The sequence below is a fragment of the Gobio gobio genome (assembly GCF_949357685.1).
Source record: "Gobio gobio genome assembly, chromosome: 15".
Classification (NCBI taxonomy): Eukaryota; Metazoa; Chordata; class Actinopteri; order Cypriniformes; family Gobionidae; genus Gobio; species Gobio gobio.
The window spans coordinates 28256380-28275805 of record NC_137108.1 but is presented as its reverse complement, the minus strand read 5'-3'; the positions used below and the strand labels follow the sequence as shown (position 1 = coordinate 28275805).

The window sequence follows — 19426 nt, the reverse complement described above, 5'->3', positions numbered from 1 at the left end:
GTGATGTTATATAATCTAGGTTTAATCTGATCTCCTCACATTTAGGAAACATGAACAAGCACAACATTTAAGTCTTGTCACCTTTATTTATATAGCACTTTATACAATACAAAATGTTTTAAAGTAGCAGATTTACAGTGATAACAGGAAAATGATTCAATGATGCAAACAGTTCCTTTCAGCTGTACAGAAACTCTAAAAGAAAATAGTTTCATTTAGGCAGATATCCAGCATAAATTATGTTACTGTAGTCTAAACTTTGTTAAAAGATGTTTGAAATGTTTTAGTAACATTTTGGAGTGAGACCCATTCCATTAGGTTTTCATTCCAAAGGTTTAACTGCACATCAGGAAGGCATTTGCTTCAGTTGCGAGGCAAATACATTCAACAACGTGACATTTGTTCCTCTCCAAAAATATATTTTCCCAAGCCATGCTCACTGTTTCGCTCTCAGCTCAGGGACAAGTGCTATGAGGGGATTTCCTAGAGATGGCTAGATGACAATCATATTTCCTTTTTATGATTTAAAGTTAAAGCTTTAAAGCTCAACATTAGTCCGGTGAACAAGGGCAAAACAAGTTTAAAAAAAAAACGTTTAAATGTAAAACCTTCATGTTATGAAGTCAATGGAACTGTCTAGAACTGTTTTTGTTTTGTGTTCATGTTGGTGGACGGGGCACATGATCACATACACTCTCGCTTGCTCACTAACACACCTGTTGCTGTTGCTCTTACACCAATTTCATCATTCCCTCATGTGAAATGTTTCAGTTTACATCCTGGACCAACGCAACCTGGCCCAGCCACATGATTCTGGGGGTGTACATTTCATTGTTTGTTTCCCAAAATAACATCAGATCACCTATGGCCCCCAAGGTCCGAAATCCCTTCATCTCCGACCTTAAAGAACAAGCTACAGCACGCAATGTTCTGATATGAACAAGTGTGATGTAGCATAATCAATGCAAACCCCAAACAGCACATGTAATACTATCTCACAGTGCGTTGGGTCATCGTTACACACTTTGTTGTTCACGTTTTACCATCCTTAATGTCAGTGAGTTAACAGAACATGATTATTGCCTAATACAAGATCAATTACGTGTCTAATAAAAGCACATCTTCAAACTTGATGTCACTTAGACTCGTATAAACATGTTAAGGCTAGTTGATAAAGTGAATGGGTATTATACCACATATCACAGCATTCACAATACAGTAGCAAGTCACTTAATGGCTTTTCAAAGTCTTCTTTGCAAGTCACCGTTTCATGTCTGGGCATGCCAACACCTGTTACAGTCCAACTGAGAGTGACAGGAAGACATGTGAGAAACAGACAGGGCAATAACACATACTCAGACACACATTTCTCTCACACATCTGCTGCCTTTACGTCCTCACCTTCTGTAGCATGTCATGTGATGAGTTTAATTTCTTATGATCTATGTAGGATGATGAATAGCTCAAAATATGATTTTAAAATGCATTTAATTTCAAATTGAATAGTGTGAACAGTACAACAATTTTGGACAGGGTTTTTTTTTAAACTTAAGCATTAAAGGGACAATTCACCAAAGATAGAATTGTATCATTATTCCATTACGCTCATGTCATTCCAAACATTCTGTGTGAGTTTCTTTCTTCTGTGGAAATATAAAGATATTTTGAAAAATGTGTTTTTATAATAATTATAGTATTTTCTTGTGTTCGGCAGAGGAAAGAAAGTTATAGGTTTAGAATGAAATGAGGCTGAGTAAATGATGACAGGATTTTTTATTTATTTACTTTTGGGGCCTTTAAATTCTATACAGCAAGATTAGCCAATTTACAAATAACACACAAAAGAAGCATTATTAGTTTTTATGAAGCATTTAATGGTAAAATTATTTGGCATGTATAACTGTGTTACACTCAATTTTTAAAAGAATGTAAAATACTTGAAAAACAAAACATAAATAATCAATTTACAAAATGAAGGAATGCGTTTAAATAAAAATACACATGTAAACTAACAATGTGAAACTATTCAGTGTCAAGTGCAAAGTAATACAGGAGAGAATTTAAAACTCCTCCATTTCTAAGGTAATGTGCATTCTGTAGTAAACACCAATATTATTCAATTGTTTATTAAATAAGGTGATCTAAAAGAAACTTGAAAATCATACTTCCATCTGCTACATGGTCAGAGCATAATTTGAAATAGCTTCCATCTTTTTGGCTATTTTAATGACTTTTAATAGTTATTTTATTAATAACCTCACACATTCTAAAGGCAACACGTGCAAACGACAGAGCTTAGAGCATCTCACGTGCTTTGCTGTCTATGCTCTCCGTTTTTACTCTATATTTTTCTCAGTCTGAGTATGGTTGGAGACAGACATATTTAAGTCTGCATTATGTGACCAAGCTACATTGTCACAATAACACATTCATGTAGGCAAAAACTTATCAGAGAGATAGACCAGATTTACTGAGCCATGGTCAAATAGCTTGAATGGCAAAGTCCCCATCGACACCCATGAGTCTGTCTTTGGGTCGTAGAAGTCAAAGCTGTCTGAGTCTTCCACACTCTCTTGACTGTTAATGAAGCGGCCTCCCGTGACATAGATCTTGCCGTTCACAACAGCAGCAGAGTGATGCATCTTCCTGGCCTTCATATTTTCACATTTCTCAAACCTGTTGGTTTTAACATCATAGGCTACCATTCTTCTTGTATAGCCTGTTAAAAAAAAAAGAAAAAGAAAAAAAGTTAAAGCTGCCATGAAATTGAGATTTTCTTTTCTTCCCTATTATGATGTACACTTCTGGTCAAAAGTTTCGCAATAATTAACTTAAAGTCTCTTATGCTCACCAATGCGGCATTTATTTGATAAAAAATACCGTATAAATAGTAATTTTGTGAAATATTATTACAATTTAAAATAGCTGTTTATTATTTCAATGTTTTAAAATGTAATGTATTCATGTGAAAACAAAGCTGAATTTTCAGCTGCTTTATTTCTGGAGTAAAGCAGGCATTACTCCAGTCTTCAGTGGCACATGATCCTACAAAAATATTTTTTCTTTCAAAAACAAATAAATTATTCCGAAATTTAATCGTAGTGTATATCTGAATGAAACGGCTTCTCGAACAAGAAAAAATGTAGGGCGGGACAATCTTCAATAATCCGCAAAAAATTAAGAATAGTGAATTCTGATTTCATGATGACTTCAAGACCAACTTGCGGGAACATTATATTCACAATACTACCACAACAACAACAAAAAAGTCCTTACCGCCAACAATGTAGATTTTATCATCGATCAATACAGCTGGTGCACAGACGTTCTTCACTGTCCTGGTTTCCATCCTATACCACAGATTCCTTCCTATGTTGTACACCTATCAAGAACGAATATCTTTAACCACTGCAAAATCATTGAAATTCGTTCTCTATTCAACTAAATCCCCAAAAGCCTGAAATATCAAACCTGGATCATTCGAACCGGTTTCTGCATGGCGTCTTCGCCTCCGAACACGTATATTCTCTGGTCATGTGCGGCTACAGCTGGGTGCAGAACTGCAGTGGGCATGGGTGCCATGGTCTCCCATTGGTTGAACATGGTGTCGTATCGCTCTACCTCATTGGACAGCTGTCCGTCAGCTGTCAATCCACCCAGAACGAAAATGAAATGCAGGTAGGTGGAGCTTTGATGGGCGTACCGAGGAGTCAGCATGGGTTCTCCCATTCTCCACTGGTTTGTTTTCAGAGAAAGCGTGTATACAATGTTGCTTATTGTGCACTGCCCTCCTGCTTTCATGGTTAAGCCCCCGAGCACATAAAGGATGCTGTGCATGCAGACATAAGAGGGCCGGTAAAGGCGCAGTGGGATTTTTGCGAGACACTGCCAGCAGCGAGTCTGCTCGTCGTAGAGCAGCGCCTCACGAGATGTCCGCTCGCCATTCTTACGGCCTCCCACTACTACAAGCGCCTCCTTGCAGTTTTGCCGCCGTGGCACAGCCCAAAGGGGCTTAAGATCACCAGGGCAATGAGTGCCGACAGAAAAAAGAAGGCGACGAACGGATTCGATCATTTCTATGCATAAAGAAGATGACTGGACTAGAGGGTCATTGGCGATAAACTGGAAAAGATAGGAGGGATGGACATGTCTCAGCCTCACGCGACGGAACAAGTCATGGATAGTGCTACGTCTGGAGAACGGGTCGTGGTGGATCCAAGCTAGAAGAGTCTCAAATACTTGCTCCTCCTCAACGCACAGTTTATCGTCCTCCAAGTAGCTCACCAATTCGGGGAGCGAGAGTTCGCAGAAGTCCTCGGAGACCACCACATCGGAGAAGCTCTTCACAGCCAGTTCTCTCGCTTTTTCCTGAAGGCTAGAGCAATGCAGGATTTCTGAGAGCCGGATCATGCTCAGGCAGTTGTCTGGACTGAGCTGGGTCTGCAGGAATGTTGAGCAGGCCTCAAAAAGCCTTCCGTACTGAAGCATAGAGGCGGCTTGCATCAGAGGGAGAACCAGCTCCATGGTGATGCTGATGGACCCTGTGTAAACATACTCTACTATACCCGTAAGGATGTCATAAGGAACACCTTGGAGGTCTATCCGAGGCTTCTGGGTCTCCAGGAAGCAGCTGCAGAACATAGCGTAGAAGTAGGGGCTGCTGGACGCCAGGACATTGCGGTGACATGGGATCTCTTTGCCCTCACAGCAAAGAACAACATCAGTGAGAATTTGGTCCTTCCTCAAGGTGTTCAGCTCCAGGAGAATGGTTGAGATCAGGTCTTTGTCTTTAAAATGCAGGACTTCTGATATTGGAACATCTAAGCTGTGAAAAAAAAAAAACACTTATAATCATAACATTTTCTTTAATTAGGATATTGGTTACCACAATGGCAAAATACACTTTTTCTTGTGCACATAAAATTCTTATTTCCTATGACCTTTTTATGTTTAAAATCTAGTGATTTAAAAAAAAAATTAAGTGATATTATATTTGCACATTTATGCATCTTTTAGCTTTTATACAATACACACACAGTATTACAGTATGTGTGTAAATATATATATACATTGTATGTACACACACACACACACACACACACACACACACACACACACACACACACACACACACACACACACACACACACACACACACACACACACACACACACACACACACACACACACACACACACACCACACAGTATTATGTAATATAAATATACAATGACATGCTTGAACATGAGTGTGAAGTTGCATCTGTGAAAAAGTGCAGCACTCGTATTCATTTTTTGAACAAAATCTGCAATTGCACATTTAAGAAATCTAAGGAATGGCAGAAAATTATTCCCCATCATCATACTTTATAGCCAGACAACAACACTTAATTAACTCAATTAATTACCTAATTAGCAATTCTACAAGTTCATCATCACACAATTACATTAATCTTCCAAGACTAGAGCAGTACAGTTTGCCTGAAGACTGACAAACAAATAAAATGCCATGCAGTTGTCGACCACCTACACAGGTGTTACTGTGCCTGCAGTCAAAGCATCTGCTTGGAGACCTGATGTGTCAGCCAGATCTTGCCTTACCTTGTCTCAGCTGATTTGAAGCACATTCTAAATGGTCCTGTAAATATCTATGTATCATCAAAACTCAAGCAGAGCTCAAACTCGTCCCTCTGTTTTCAAAAACAGTTCACTTCTGAAAGATGTTCACTTTCGGAGTTTGGCAGGTGGATGTTTATAGAGACTGGGGCGACCGCGGTATGTTATTTGTTGTTCAGAAATCCTTCGAGAGGCCTCCGTGTACATTCCAGTCTCCCTAAAAATAGAAATCTCTCTTCTCTGTCAGAACTAGAGCTAGTCCCGATAACACCTCCTCGTGGTACGCCCTCAGCCCCTCTGTTTTTCCATAACACAAGTTTCTTCACCGTCATAGCGTGTCTGAATTGCTCCATGCTCCACAACGTGTGTATGTTTACCGAGGCTGTAAACAACACCGCTGGTGCCCGAGAGCTATTCTAAGAGTTTTCTGTGTATTTGACCCCCGTTTCTAAACTAATCCTTCCAAAACCCAGCATTGTGTTACTACAGTCGTCACTAAACACTGGGATGATGAAGGCTCAGAATGAGAAAACATAACAGCTGAAAGTGTTGAAGCCAAACATATGCAGGTATAAATTAGACAGCGCTGAGTGACTGGGTTATTGTTTGAACAGTCTTGGAAATTTAGTGTCAGTATGAAGTTGCATAAGCATTAATAAACTGTTTAAATGTTCAGTAATATAGGTACAAAAACTAAATAAATAAATAAATAAATAAATAAATAAATAAATAAATTATATATTATATATATATATTATATATATATATATATATATATATATATATATATATATATATATATATATATATATATATATATATATATATATATATATATATATATATATATATATATATATATATATATATATATATCAAATCAAATCAAATCAAATCACTTTATTGTCACACAGCCATGTACACAAGTGCAACAGCAGGTGAAATTCTTGGTGCAGTTCCGAGCAACATAGCAGTCATGACATGTACAACATTTAAAGCAGCATCAGATTACACATCTGATGCGCCCACAATTACTCACAGCACAGTAAACACTACAATAAATAATTTACACAATGTGAGTGTAGTTCTCACAGCTTTAACCAATATACACATACTTACAATATACATATACTTTAAACAATATACACTAAACATACATTAAACAGTATACATTAAGCTATAATAGTAATAATAATATACAATGTACAGTATCCATTATTATTCACAGAGATCCAATGTACAATAGGTGCTATATGATAAATGATAAATAATAATTTATAATAAATGTGTATATAATGTGTGTGTATCTACAGTGGGTTGTGCTGAGTGATATTCTGTCCGGTGTGTTATGATCCTGATGGGTCAAGAGTTAAGGAGTCTGATTGTTTGTGGGAAGAAGCTGTTCTGGAGTCGGCTGGTGCGTGTTCTGATGCTGCGGTACCGTCTGCCTGATGGCAGCAGTGAGAGCAGCCCATGGCTCGGGTGGCTAGAGTCTCTGATGATCCTCTGAGCTCTCTTCACACATCGCCTGGCGTAAATGTCCTGGAGGGAGGGAAGCTCACCTCCGATGATGCAGCTGGCCGTGCGCACTACCCTTTGCAGGGCTTTGCGGCTGCGGGCGGTACTGTTGCCGTACCAGGTGGTGATGCAGCCAGTCAGCAGGCTCTCTATGGTGCTGCTGTAGAACCGTGTGAGGATGTGGCGGCTCATTCCAAACCTCCTCAGCCGTCGCAGGAAGAAAAGGCGCTGATGAGCCTTCTTCACAACGGCCTCGGAGTGGACGGACCATGAGAGTTCCTCTGTGATGTGGACACCGAGGAACTTGAAGCTGCTGACTCTCTCCACCGGTGCTCCATCGATGGTGATGGGGCGGTGTTCTCTCTCATTCCTCCTGAAGTCGACCACCAGCTCCTTGGTCTTGCTGACGTTGAGGGAGAGGTTGTGCTCCTGACACCACCGTGTCAGAGTGTGCACCTCCTCTCTGTAGGCCGTTTCATCATTGTCAGTGATGAGACCTACCACCGTCGTATCGTCAGCAAACTTGATGATGGTGTTGGAGCTGTGGGTTGCCACACAGTCATGTGTGTACAAAGAGTACAGGAGTGGGCTGAGAACACAGCCCTGAGGGGCTCCAGTGTTGAGAGTCAGTGGTGAGGAGATGTTACTGCCCATTCTGACCACCTGGCGTCTGTTTGACAGGAAGTCCAGGATCCAGCTGCATAACAGGCTGTTTAAGCCGAGAGCCCGGAGTTTCATGTCAAGTATGGAGGGCACAATGGTGTTGAATGCTGAGCTGTAGTCTACAAACAGCATTCTCACATATGTGTTCCTCTTTTCCAGGTGGGAGAGAGCAGTGTGAATTGTTGATGAAATGGCATCATCAGTGGAGCGGTTTTTGCGGTATGCAAACTGCAGTGGGTCCAGTGAGGGGGGTAGAACAGAGCAGATGTGGTTTCTGACTAGTCTCTCAAAGCATTTGCTGATGATGGGGGTCAGAGCAACAGGACGCCAGTCGTTTAAGCAGGTGGTTTTTGCTTGCTTCGGTACAGGAACAATGGTGGACGTTTTGAAGCATGTGGGGACCACAGACAGGGAGAGGGACAGGTTAAAAATGTCCGTGAAAACTCCAGCCAGTTGGCGCGCGCACGCTCTGATGACGCGGCCGGGAATCCCGTCTGGACCCGCAGCTTTACGGACGTTCACCCGCCGGAAGGATCGGGTTACATCCGCTTCAGATACGGAGAGTGCACTAACCTCTGTATCTTCAGCCGCGAGCTCTCTCTCCGCGAGGGCGGTGTTTGTTCCCTCAAAGCGAGCATAAAAGGTGTTGAGCTCGTCCGGGAGAGAGGCAGCGGTGTTCACGGTGGAGTTTGAGTTCCCTTTATAGTCTGTGATGATGTTAATTCCCCTCCACATGCTTCTGGAGTCGGTGGTGTTGAACTGTCCTTCAATCTTGTCCCTGTACTGGCGTTTTGCTGCTTTGATTGTTTTCCGGAGGGCATAACTTGCTTGTTTATGCTCCTCCGCATTACCGGAGTTAAAGGTGAGGGACCGCGCATTGAGTGCCGCGCGAACATCCCCATTTATCCACGGCTTCTGGTTTGGGTACAGCCGAATTGTTTTGGTCGGAACAACGTCATCTACGCACTTCCTGATGAAACACGTTACGCTATCAGCGTAGACCTCGATGTCGTCATCAGAGGCCGACAGGAACATCTCCCAGTCCGCGTGATCAAAACAGTCCTGTAGCATAGAGTCCGATTGGTCCGACCAGCACTGGATGGTTCTGAGGGCGGGTGCTTCCTGTTTCAGTCTCTGCCTGTAAGCGGGCAAAAGTAGAATGGACGCGTGATCTGATTTCCCGAATGGTGGGCGAGGGAGGGACTTGTAACCCTCCTTGAAGGGGGAGTAGCAGTGGTCTAAAACACGGTTCCCTCGCGTGTTGATGCTAACATGTTGGTGGTATTTGGGTGCGATGCGCTTGAAGTTGGCTTTGTTAAAGTCCCCGGTCACAATAAACGCAGCCTCAGGATGCGCGGTTTCCTGCTCACTCACTGACCTATACAGCTCCTTCAGTGCCCGGTCTGTGTCGGCTTGTGGGGGAATATACACCGCTGTGATGATGACCGCGGTGAATTCCCTCGGTAGCCAGAATGGTCGGCACAGAACCATGAGAAATTCCAGATCAGGAGAGCAGAAAGACTTGATAGAGTGTACGTTCCTCTGGTCACACCAGGATCGGTTGATCATAAAACACACACCCCCGCCTTTGCTTTTCCCGGAGAGATCTTTTTCTCTGTCCATCCGATGCACGGAGAACCCCGTGGTTTCGATGGCTGAGTCTGGAATCTCAGCGGACATCCAAGTTTCTGTAAGGCAGATAATGCAGCAGTCCCTCGTGTCTCGTTGGAAAGAGATCCGCGCTCTCAGCTCGCAGAGTTTATTGTCCAGAGACTGAACATTTGCCAGTAAAATACTGGGAAGCGGGGGTCGGTTTGCGCGGCGTCTTACTCTGACGAGTACGCCAGCTCTACAGCCCCTTCTCCGGCGGCGTTTCCGCGGCCGGGCCACCCAGACAAAGGGTTCCGCTGCTGTGTTTGTAAGCGGCGTGTCGTCGTTGATGAATTTAAAGTCCGGTTTTCGGTGTGCGATTGCCGAACCAATGTCCAAAAGTGTCTGTCTGTCGTACGTAGTAAGGCAGACAACATCCAAGACAAAAAACACAAAAACATATATATATATATATATATATATATATATATATATATATATATATATATATATATATATATATATATATATATATATATATATATATATATATATATATTTAAACAGTTTGATTTACAATTTTAACAAGATCCTTTGCATTAACTGAGGGCCATCAGGGAAAAAAGCGTTAGATAAACAGCGCCATCTAGTGTTAGTTCCCTGTAATGGGACGTCTTGTGACCTGAGAGGCATTATGCAATAGTTGCACCTGTGCTGTCATCTGTTTCACATGCTGTAAGCTAAAATGTTCCACAACTTCAAATAAATCTGTTCTCATGTACCTTATAATATGTTGTTAATACAAATACCAGTCTCCACATTTGATCAAACAGAGAAAAAAAGAAAAAAACTAACAGATAAATGTTCAAGATAAACAGATTTCATATCAATAATAATATCAAGTTACTTTTAACAATCTTAAAAAATGATCTAACAATATAATAAAGATAGTTGTCCTCAAGCCTTGTAAAGACAAAACTTGCTGTAGTGGCTGAGTGAAATAAAGATGTGATCATTAAGTAATGAGTAAAATCCGAGAAACTGATCTGAAATTTTCTTTAATAGTTGAAAATATTTTCTTTCTGCATTCAAACTTGGCCTTTCTCCCGGTTTTGACTGGAATCACACTTTTCATGGCGCATAGCTTTGTGCTAGCAACATCAATGCAAAAACTGATCATGTAAAAACCCCGAATGCAAGTCGTTTTTGGATAAAATCGCCTGTCAAATACAATAATGTATTACATGGAATAATTCTGTTGGTATTATTTCACCGTCTACCCTATAACATCGCCATCGATGTACAAACCCCTAAATTCCTGAAACGAAATGATGAAAAACTAGAATGTCAGGTTAAGAAAATCATGGTAAACACATTTCAGCTCCTCCCTACCCATTGTCGGGCTAGAAATGAATGGCTTGAGTAATCCCTTTGAACCTCTACCACAAACACCCTTTGAAAAGATGGCAGGCAATATGCCTATGATGTTCTGTTGCAGAGAATATTGGGACCTTACATTTTCCAGAGCTACCCTTTATGAAAATAACAGTCTCTTGGTAGCAATCTTGATATGTAACCTGTCGGGAGAACTCATAGCCCTCTTAAAGCCTGCAGATACTTTACATATCTTGCGAGATACACAGCAGTGCTCAGATCAGCTCTGCTCTACAGATTCTGCTGTGCATTTGGTAATTATCTAATGCTAAGCGCTCAATTCCAAAGTGCCTCAGGGAGAGCATCCTCACTGATTAACCCTGCTTATCACTGCATGAGTAAATGAAGGGTAAATAACAGTCACACCAAAAAATGGAGGGTTATGACCTCTAGAAAGAAAAACTTCTGCCATTTGTATTCCTCACTATTATTATTATATATGTTATACTATAATGTATTATATATTAAAAGTAATATTGATAATTAAATTATATGAAATATATATATATTTTTTTAATATGATATAAAAAATAATACATTTTTACATATCTTTATATCTCATTTCTTATTCTTGTAATCTACATAGGGCAGCATTTTGTGTTACTCCATGTTCTATGAGCACAAGCCTTTGTACATTAAAATAATTGATACTAACCAAAACAGCGCCTGTTCAATACAAATTTCTGTTTGCCATGCATTATGAGGAGAGCGAAAAGTAGTCGTAATAGAAAGAAGCACAGGTTTTAGGTATATTAAGGCACTATATCTGATGCATTTTGAAGAGCACTTTCATCTCCTCCTTTGTGATCCTCCTCAAATGCTTCAACAGGCATTTCAAAAACAGACCACCATAAAACAAGAGCCTCTCTCTACAGCACAAAAGAATTATATTTGAGGACTATATTTGCATTTTTTTTTGTAACATTGATTTGGGTAGATTCATGCAACAAGTGCTTGTGCATGTTGCTCTACAATATCATCATATTAGTTGGTGCCACTGATAGAGTTGCAATGCAAAATGCAATATGTCCATTAGGAATTGCAGGCTGACCTCTAAAAGATCAGCGTGACAGTGATATATTACATAGTTTGCTTCGCTCATGCAGAAATTTAAGGGAACATAACAAATAGTGAGATAGCAAATTGGGTCATGTGTCAGATCTGAATGACCTAGTTCTTCCGGCCTTTTTTCTGATATGTCCTGGAGAGAATGTTCCACTTTCAGAGTGGCGGCAAAAGTTCTGATCACCATCAGCACATAGCAAAAGCTTTTTCTTTGAAGTTCAGCGCAAACAAACTAGCTGTCATGTAATCAGCAGTCCAGTATGGGCATTTTATAGTGTTAGCAAATAAAGAAAGAGAGAATATCTAAGAAAACCTTTGTGAAATGAAACAAACTGCTGGAACGTTAACAACATTATATTGTATAAAGCAAGGTTTTTCAATCTTGATGATGCTAAGGACCCTTAAACAATCATCTTTGTGAGAGACGCCGTTGATAAATATTAAGGCAGCTGTATATTTTTGTGTGTAAAAATCAAATGATACTGAATGAGGAAAATATGAAATATATTATTAGGGCAACTAAATCAAATAATTGTTTCCAAAATGAAATAATTGGCTTTTACATTGTCATTAATCATTGTCCCTAATACAAAATATATACACAGATGAAGTGAATAGCACTGATTATCTCTTCATCAAGGCACCTGTTAGTGGGTGGGATATATAAGGCAGCAAGTGAACTAACCCCTTTCTACCGAAACGCAATCGCAATTGCCCTTGCCTCCGCGGAGGTCTGCATGTGGGGACAAAGGCCTGTGTGGTCTGATCAAACTGATGAGCTACTGTAGTTAAAATTGATCAAGAAGTTAATGCTGGTTCTGAAAGAAAGGTGTCAGAATACACATCACAGTTTGTTGCGTATGGGGCTGGTGCCCATGCTGACCCATCCACCACCGAAAGCATGGCCTCCAAATTCCCCAGATCTCAATCCAATCGAGCATCTGTCTGCTGAACAAACAAGTCCGATCCATGGAGGCTCCACCTCACAACTACCAAGACTTAAAGGATCTGCTACTAACATATTGGTGCCAGATACCACAGCACACCTTCAGGGGTCTAGTAGAGTCCATGCCTCGACGGGTCAGGGCTGTTTTGGCAGCAAAAGGGGGACCAACACAATATTAGGAAGGTGGTCAATAATGTTATGCTTGATCGGTGAATATAGGTATCCTCTGGGGGGAAGAAAAACTATATTTTTATATATAGCCTATAAAGACAATATTTTAGGTCTGCTGGCATATTACTTTGTGACATGAGAGCTATATTTTGGTTAAAATGTCATGTTCCTCTAGAGGTCAGTGCAGCTCAAATGATACTTATGAATTTACTTGAAGGGGGGAGGGAGGGGGTCCTAATAGTCATCATACATGTTTGGTATTGTGATTAGACAAAAGAAGGTTTCACTGCACTCAATATTAGTGATCACTAAACTACCTAAAAGTGCTTTCATGATTTTTTAAGCTAACCAACAATGTATTTTGGGACAACACACAGCTCTATTAATTAAAGAACAACAATTATCAGCAGAATCGTGTGACAATTAAACTGCAGATAACAGAGTTGCATTCAATAACATTAACAAAGCTTTGTCATTTTCACCTCAACTTTTTTCTTTCTCTCAACAGTCTTTGCCTTCTTTATATTCCTCTCTCTGCAGCCAGTCCAGGTGTTTGGTAGGCTTCATCGGCATGACACAAGCAGACACACGCCATGCACCTTCAGCAATAATACACCTTTGATGGCGTGCAGTTGCCTTTGGAATCCTAGAGAGAGAAAGAGGGGTCTTAAGGGGCTTACTATTAGCTGCTTAAAATTCTTATGATGTAACCAGTGCATAGCCACTGGAAAAACACACACAGATGCATTCCCACTAGTGTGGCACTTTCACCCTATTTTGTTTACTCTTGGTGGTGTTGTGTTCCAGACATCTTTTTTTTAACAGTTGAGGAAACTAAATAATGAGTTCTATCACTGTGCGAGTCAGTGTGAAGGCAACGCTATTTATCTTTATATCCTCAGCGGTGGCAGACAGCTTCATACAGTGTCACAGGCACACTGACACAAGGTGCCTTGGCATTCAAAATGGCCAGAGTACAGGCTCTCAGGAGAAGGCAACTTATTAAAAAAAAATTATTCTTTGTAGAGTTCGAACACTCATAGGAATTCCTGTGGTTGTGTTGGACCAATACTTAAATGTCAGGTAGTTGAAATTCCTCTGTTTACTCGCCAGGATAGAGATGAGGGGTGTTTGGATCTTTATAAAACAAGGCTTCAGGAAAATGTCACTCTGAAGACTGATTACTGAATCATAAAGCAGAACCATTTGTATATGCAATTAACATAAATGGCATGTTAACATAACATGCCTGTTTTTGGCACATGCAGAAATCATTAATCACAATATGCTAATGAGATTTAATATTAATGCTTAAATATCAGGGGAGCAGGTATATTTGGTCTGAAAAGACTGTCAAGATTTTTTTAAATGTGGCACTGGGAGATGGATGCCTGGCTTGTAACTGGTGATATGCCTCAAGGCAACAGCCAGATATCCCCTCACTGGAGTACACGGCAGACTCATTGGCCAGCTGTTACGTTAGGTAATTAAGAGCTGAGGCACGCTTCTGGGCATGAGAAGACCCAGTACTGGGGGTGATGGACTGACAGCCAGAGGCTGGCTGTTTGTCAATGCACAACACAGGACTAAACACTGCAGCGGTTTACAGACCCCAGCCGGACTGGATACCACAAGCTGAAGTACCTCCTGGAAGATGCGATGATGCCTCTGAAGATGCTGCCTCTGTATTCAATGTGAAGGACGTAGTAATGGATTTTATTCAGGGTATAGATGCCATTATATCATTTTTCACAAATGCAAACAAGGCTGTCTTGAATACTGTCGCTCACAGCCTTGTTTTAATTGAAGAAAAAATCAATATACCATCTACCCTGAAGCAGCCATATTAAAACAATAGCAACAATATTACAATAGGACAGTTTGACTTGACATAAAAAACATTTGGGATTGAATTTTTATTTTATTTTATTTAATGTTTGTAGTATGTGACCCTGGACCACAAAACCAGTCATATCGGTATATTTGTGGCAACAGCCAACAATACATTGAATGGGACAAAAGATGATCTGTTTCAAAAATCTTTAGGATATTAAAGCAGCACTAGGTAACTTTTCAACCTTTATAATATATTTTCAAGACTCTTGTGATGATACATCGACTTACAATAGGTTGAATGACACGTCTGCCATAGCCTGACGGGGTCTGTATCGTTTTTAATCGTACTTTTAAACTTCGGGTTTCGGGTAGTAACCCGAGAAAAAAAAGAACTACAAAATTCGACTGCTTTACGGCATATACGTCACTTCCACCACCACCACCACTTCCTTAAATTCGGACGTGCGAGCCCAACTATCATTTGTTTGTCAAATGTTATAGTCATGGCCGAAGAGCACAGAAAAATAAGAAAGCAAAGGTTTTGTCGGAGGAAAGCGAAAAGAGGAAACGAGAAAGTGATCGGATTAAAGGCAGGACGAGGATCAACATTGGGCCAGCGTTTGCTCGTGAGCTGAAGGAGGAGGGGCTACATTCTTGCAAGTAAATACGCAAGACATACAAAATCATATTTTAGGATACCTAACATGTCTGTGATATTGGTTTATTTGTCTTGCCTCAAGCTATAATGCAAATCGATTTTTCAAATTTGCAGATTCATCTATGGTAGCTTGATATTATAATATTGACGATATATGTTATTACCTACCACTCAAACATTGAATTGAAGTATCATATAGATTCTGTAAAACGGGAACCAATAGACTAGGCTACTATAATGACGCTGGCTTGTAAACGTGAGCATCGCGATCATTTGGCGTTTGAAAAAAAATAAAACCCATGAAATTATATTCATATGACATGCTGAAACATATGCCACTGTACCTGGGATGAAGACATTTCACACGCGACGCAAGCAGAAAACCTGCATGTGAACTCCATAGACATGTGAACTCCTCCTGCAGTGTTCAGGGCTATCATGGTTGTCACGTCAATAAATGCACGTGCGATGCATCCCCTGATGTAGAATGACAGAGTTTACGATATTAGTAGAGGACAATACTGTTTCCCAACTGTAGGGGGACCCCGAGAGCAAAACCTACCTAGTGCTGCTTTAAAGCTACACTATGTAACTTTTCCGTCCACTAGAGGTCGCCTGTTCAAAACAAAGGCGTAGTTTGATGACGCCACGTTTGAGCGCAGAATCTTGGGACATGTGGTCTTCACCTCACAGCCGGTGGAAAATAGTCAGGATAGGACTCGGGCAGAAATCATGTTCATGGATGCGATTATTAACATGACTGTAGTCTGAAGCAGAGCAGGAGCGAGTGTTGTGGAGCTGAGCAAGGCCGCAGGAGCGATTGAAGAGCGGGACTGTTATTATGGCATAGTTGCCGGCGGGACTTTTATTATGACACGGTTGCCGGCGGCACTTCCTCTTTTCCAGTCATGAGTGAGATAACGCAACTCTGTTTATCGTATTAGATATATCTGAGTGTGTTGAAAAGGAAGTTATGACGTTCGCTCGGCGGCTGCTATGACACTTGTTCACACTGCAGTGAGAGTAAAGTGTTTCACTGAATAAAACCGGAAACCGAGGGTGATGCAGATATGACGCAATCGACAGGCGACTCCCTCACACGCATAGCTCACACGTCCCGGTTCCTCGGTTAAAATAGCAATTTGTCACGATTTACAAATAGTTGGAAACATTTGGGATATTCTAAGTACTCAACTGAACAAAATATATAACACTGGCCTAGTGGTTTCTGGATATTTTACAGCAAAAATCCTACATAGTTCACCTTTAAGTGAAGATTATGTATATGAAGATATTTTGTTCTACCGTAAATATATCAACAATTTATTATATTAGTAACATGCGCTGCTAAGGACTTCATTTGGACAACTTTAATGGCGATTTTCTCAATATTTATATTCTTTTTGCACCCTCAGATTCCAGAATTTCAAATAGTTGTATCTCAATCAAATATTGTCATATCCTAACACAACTTATTTATTCAGCTTTTGGGTAATATATGAATCTCAATTGAAAAAAAAAAAAACCCTTAGGACTGGTTTTGTGGTTCAGGGTCACATATATATATATATATATATTATTGCTTAATTTTGGTATAAATGTCTGTTTTTAAATACATTTGTAGTGTCTAAATCCATAATAACGTAATATATAATGACTATTTTGTTGATGCACATGTCCACAAAAAACAGCGCTCAAAAAGCCGTTGGTTACAGTACCTCTTACCAGTAACACAATCGCTGCGTTTGAAATTGAATACTTCCCTAAATCTGAATATTTATGCTGTGTCCCAATTCACCTACTTATACTACGCCCTAAAAGTGTGCACTCTTTTTGTGAAGAAAAAGTACATATTTTTAAGTGTGTAGCAGCAGAGTAGACAAGCTTTGGGACATATTTTCACGTCATTAAATTACATCTTTAATGGGCGCTCTGTCGCATTCTTAATCTGTCACCGTAAACTGGCCTCTCAATCATCTTGTCACAATTAAAATCCTCCACATTTAATTTCATTTAATTTCCAACCACATAGGAGAGAAAAGAAGTAGCACGTTGATCTGCCAGACGTGGGTCTTTCATCTGGAGAAATCTCCTCATGTGTTTGCATAATAGATCTTTATAAAAGTCCACATTGTTGTTGCAGATGACATAACACAGATAACATAAAAAAATATTTTTTATCAGATTAAAATGTTGATTATTAGTCACTCAAACCCCTTTATCTAAACCTCTCTATTTAACAGTCAGTCATGGACACCCGGCATGTTTGTAATTTTTTTAAACATTATTTTTTGCATTTGTAGTTCTAAACCGAATCCTCCTCCGAAGCACAATGGGTTGTGGGTAATATTAGTGGTTATAGTGTGCACGGATCCACACAAAATCTACTGGAAATAGTAGACCATCCGGAGACTTTTGGCATACTCTTTTCATCATAGGCTACTATGCTTTGGGAGACACTTATTGCAGTCTCACATACTATTTAGGATGGATTTTAAAGTGTGCATTTGATGGACACTTTACTATCCCATGAGGCCATGGGAGAGGATTCATGAGTTTAAGTGAAGCGACGCAACTGATGATGGTAAGTCACGTGACGGTAACAACATGGCTAATGTAGTATGTCCAGATTTCATTCATACTACCCATATTCATACAATAACATATTTTTTTAACGGCCGCAAAGTAAATTCGGAATAAGCATTTAAGATTTTGGACGCAGTTGTCTACACCAGACTTGCAACGCTTTGTCCAGTGTCAATAGCCTCAAGCTGTTGCGTCGTGACAAATGCGGAAGCGAGTTAGCATTTTAGCACTTCCGGGTCCATCGTCCCGAAATCAATAGGTTTTTTTAATAGGATTTTGTTTAAATGACTGAAATAAGGTTTGTGGGGAACACAAGCTCAAGACACTTTCACGTTTTATCCGATGACATTTGACACTACTCGTGATTTTTTTAAGCTGTTACATGTCTTAGAAGTGGCTAACAAGTTATTAGCAATCCAAAAGCCTATGGAAAAATCATACTGGGATTTTCTCAAGGGAACCAGTATGATGCTAACTGCTGGTTGGCCTACAAAGTGGTGTCATACCTGCAGTCCTGCACCACTGAATCCACACAATCTGGAATTTTGTGTGAGGGTGGAAAAGTTTGGTCACACAGATTTGTTGCACATCAATTATATAGAAAGTTTTTCTAATATTTTCATAAAAATAAAATATAATATACATTTATAACTCTATATTTTGTATTATATTACCTTGCCAGTTAACAAAAAACGAATTAACACTGCTGCAAATGCTTCTAATACAATAGCTGAAGGAGTGACGTCAAATTTCACGTCCTTCTTTCTTCTGACTGCTGCAATCAGCCTCTTTATGTTTCCCCTCTTTTGGAAAGTCATGGAAACACTATAGGCCTAATGGATTTTTTTTGGATTGGAGCAAATGGGAATACAAAAATTATATTTGCTGTTGTCCTCCTTCACCCCTGTAGAAGTTTACCCAACTATAACAACTTCCACTTCTGAGAACCACATAAAAGGGTCCATTATAGCCTATATGATTTGCACCCTTTGTATAATAGGTAATAATAGATTTAAGATCTTAAAGAAATGATCTGTAGTTTATCTAGTAGGCTACTCAGTAGTAGCCTATCATGATATCTGAAAATGTCAATATGTTTGAGTTTAAAGTTCAGACAGGCTATGTCACTGACGCTAATTCAATGAAAACCTGTTGACACTCATATAATCTCTACATTGATTATAAAATATAAGCATCTGGTGAGAAAGGTAATTTTTAAACTGCAGACTCTCAGTGAGTGTAGTTCATTGAAAAGCAAATCCGCTTCCAGTCTAAATGTGCGCTGTTTCTTTAACTGACCGTGCCTTGAGTAAACATTACCGTGCTCGCTACTATTTTACACAG

The 19426-nt window shown here is 40.0% G+C and overlaps 1 protein-coding gene across 1 annotated transcript; it reads right to left on the bottom strand.

Annotated features, from left to right (window-relative positions):
• Positions 1-70: 70 nt before the first annotated feature.
• Positions 71-6102, bottom strand: klhl38b (kelch-like family member 38b). Its single transcript, XM_079837297.1, has 4 exons — positions 5601-6102; positions 3472-4825; positions 3277-3382; positions 71-2719 (listed from the first exon to the last, which is right to left on the bottom strand). Exons 1-4 carry the CDS (start codon positions 5624-5626, stop codon positions 2430-2432), a joined length of 1776 nt encoding a protein of 591 aa, XP_079693423.1. The 5' UTR covers positions 5627-6102; the 3' UTR covers positions 71-2429.
• Between the last annotated feature and the right edge of the window lie 13324 nt (positions 6103-19426).

What these genes read in the sequence shown, in the direction of transcription:
- klhl38b (XM_079837297.1), bottom strand. Translation starts at nt 5,626, where the DNA reads ATGTGCTTCAAATCAGCTGAGACAAG. An exon ending in TTCAAATCAGCTGAGACAAG is followed by an intron (nt 4,826 to 5,600) that starts GTAAGGCAAGAT and finishes TTTTTTTCACAG; the next exon opens with CTTAGATGTTCCAATATCAG. An exon ending in AACCGGTTCGAATGATCCAG is followed by an intron (nt 3,383 to 3,471) that starts GTTTGATATTTC and finishes CGTTCTTGATAG; the next exon opens with GTGTACAACATAGGAAGGAA.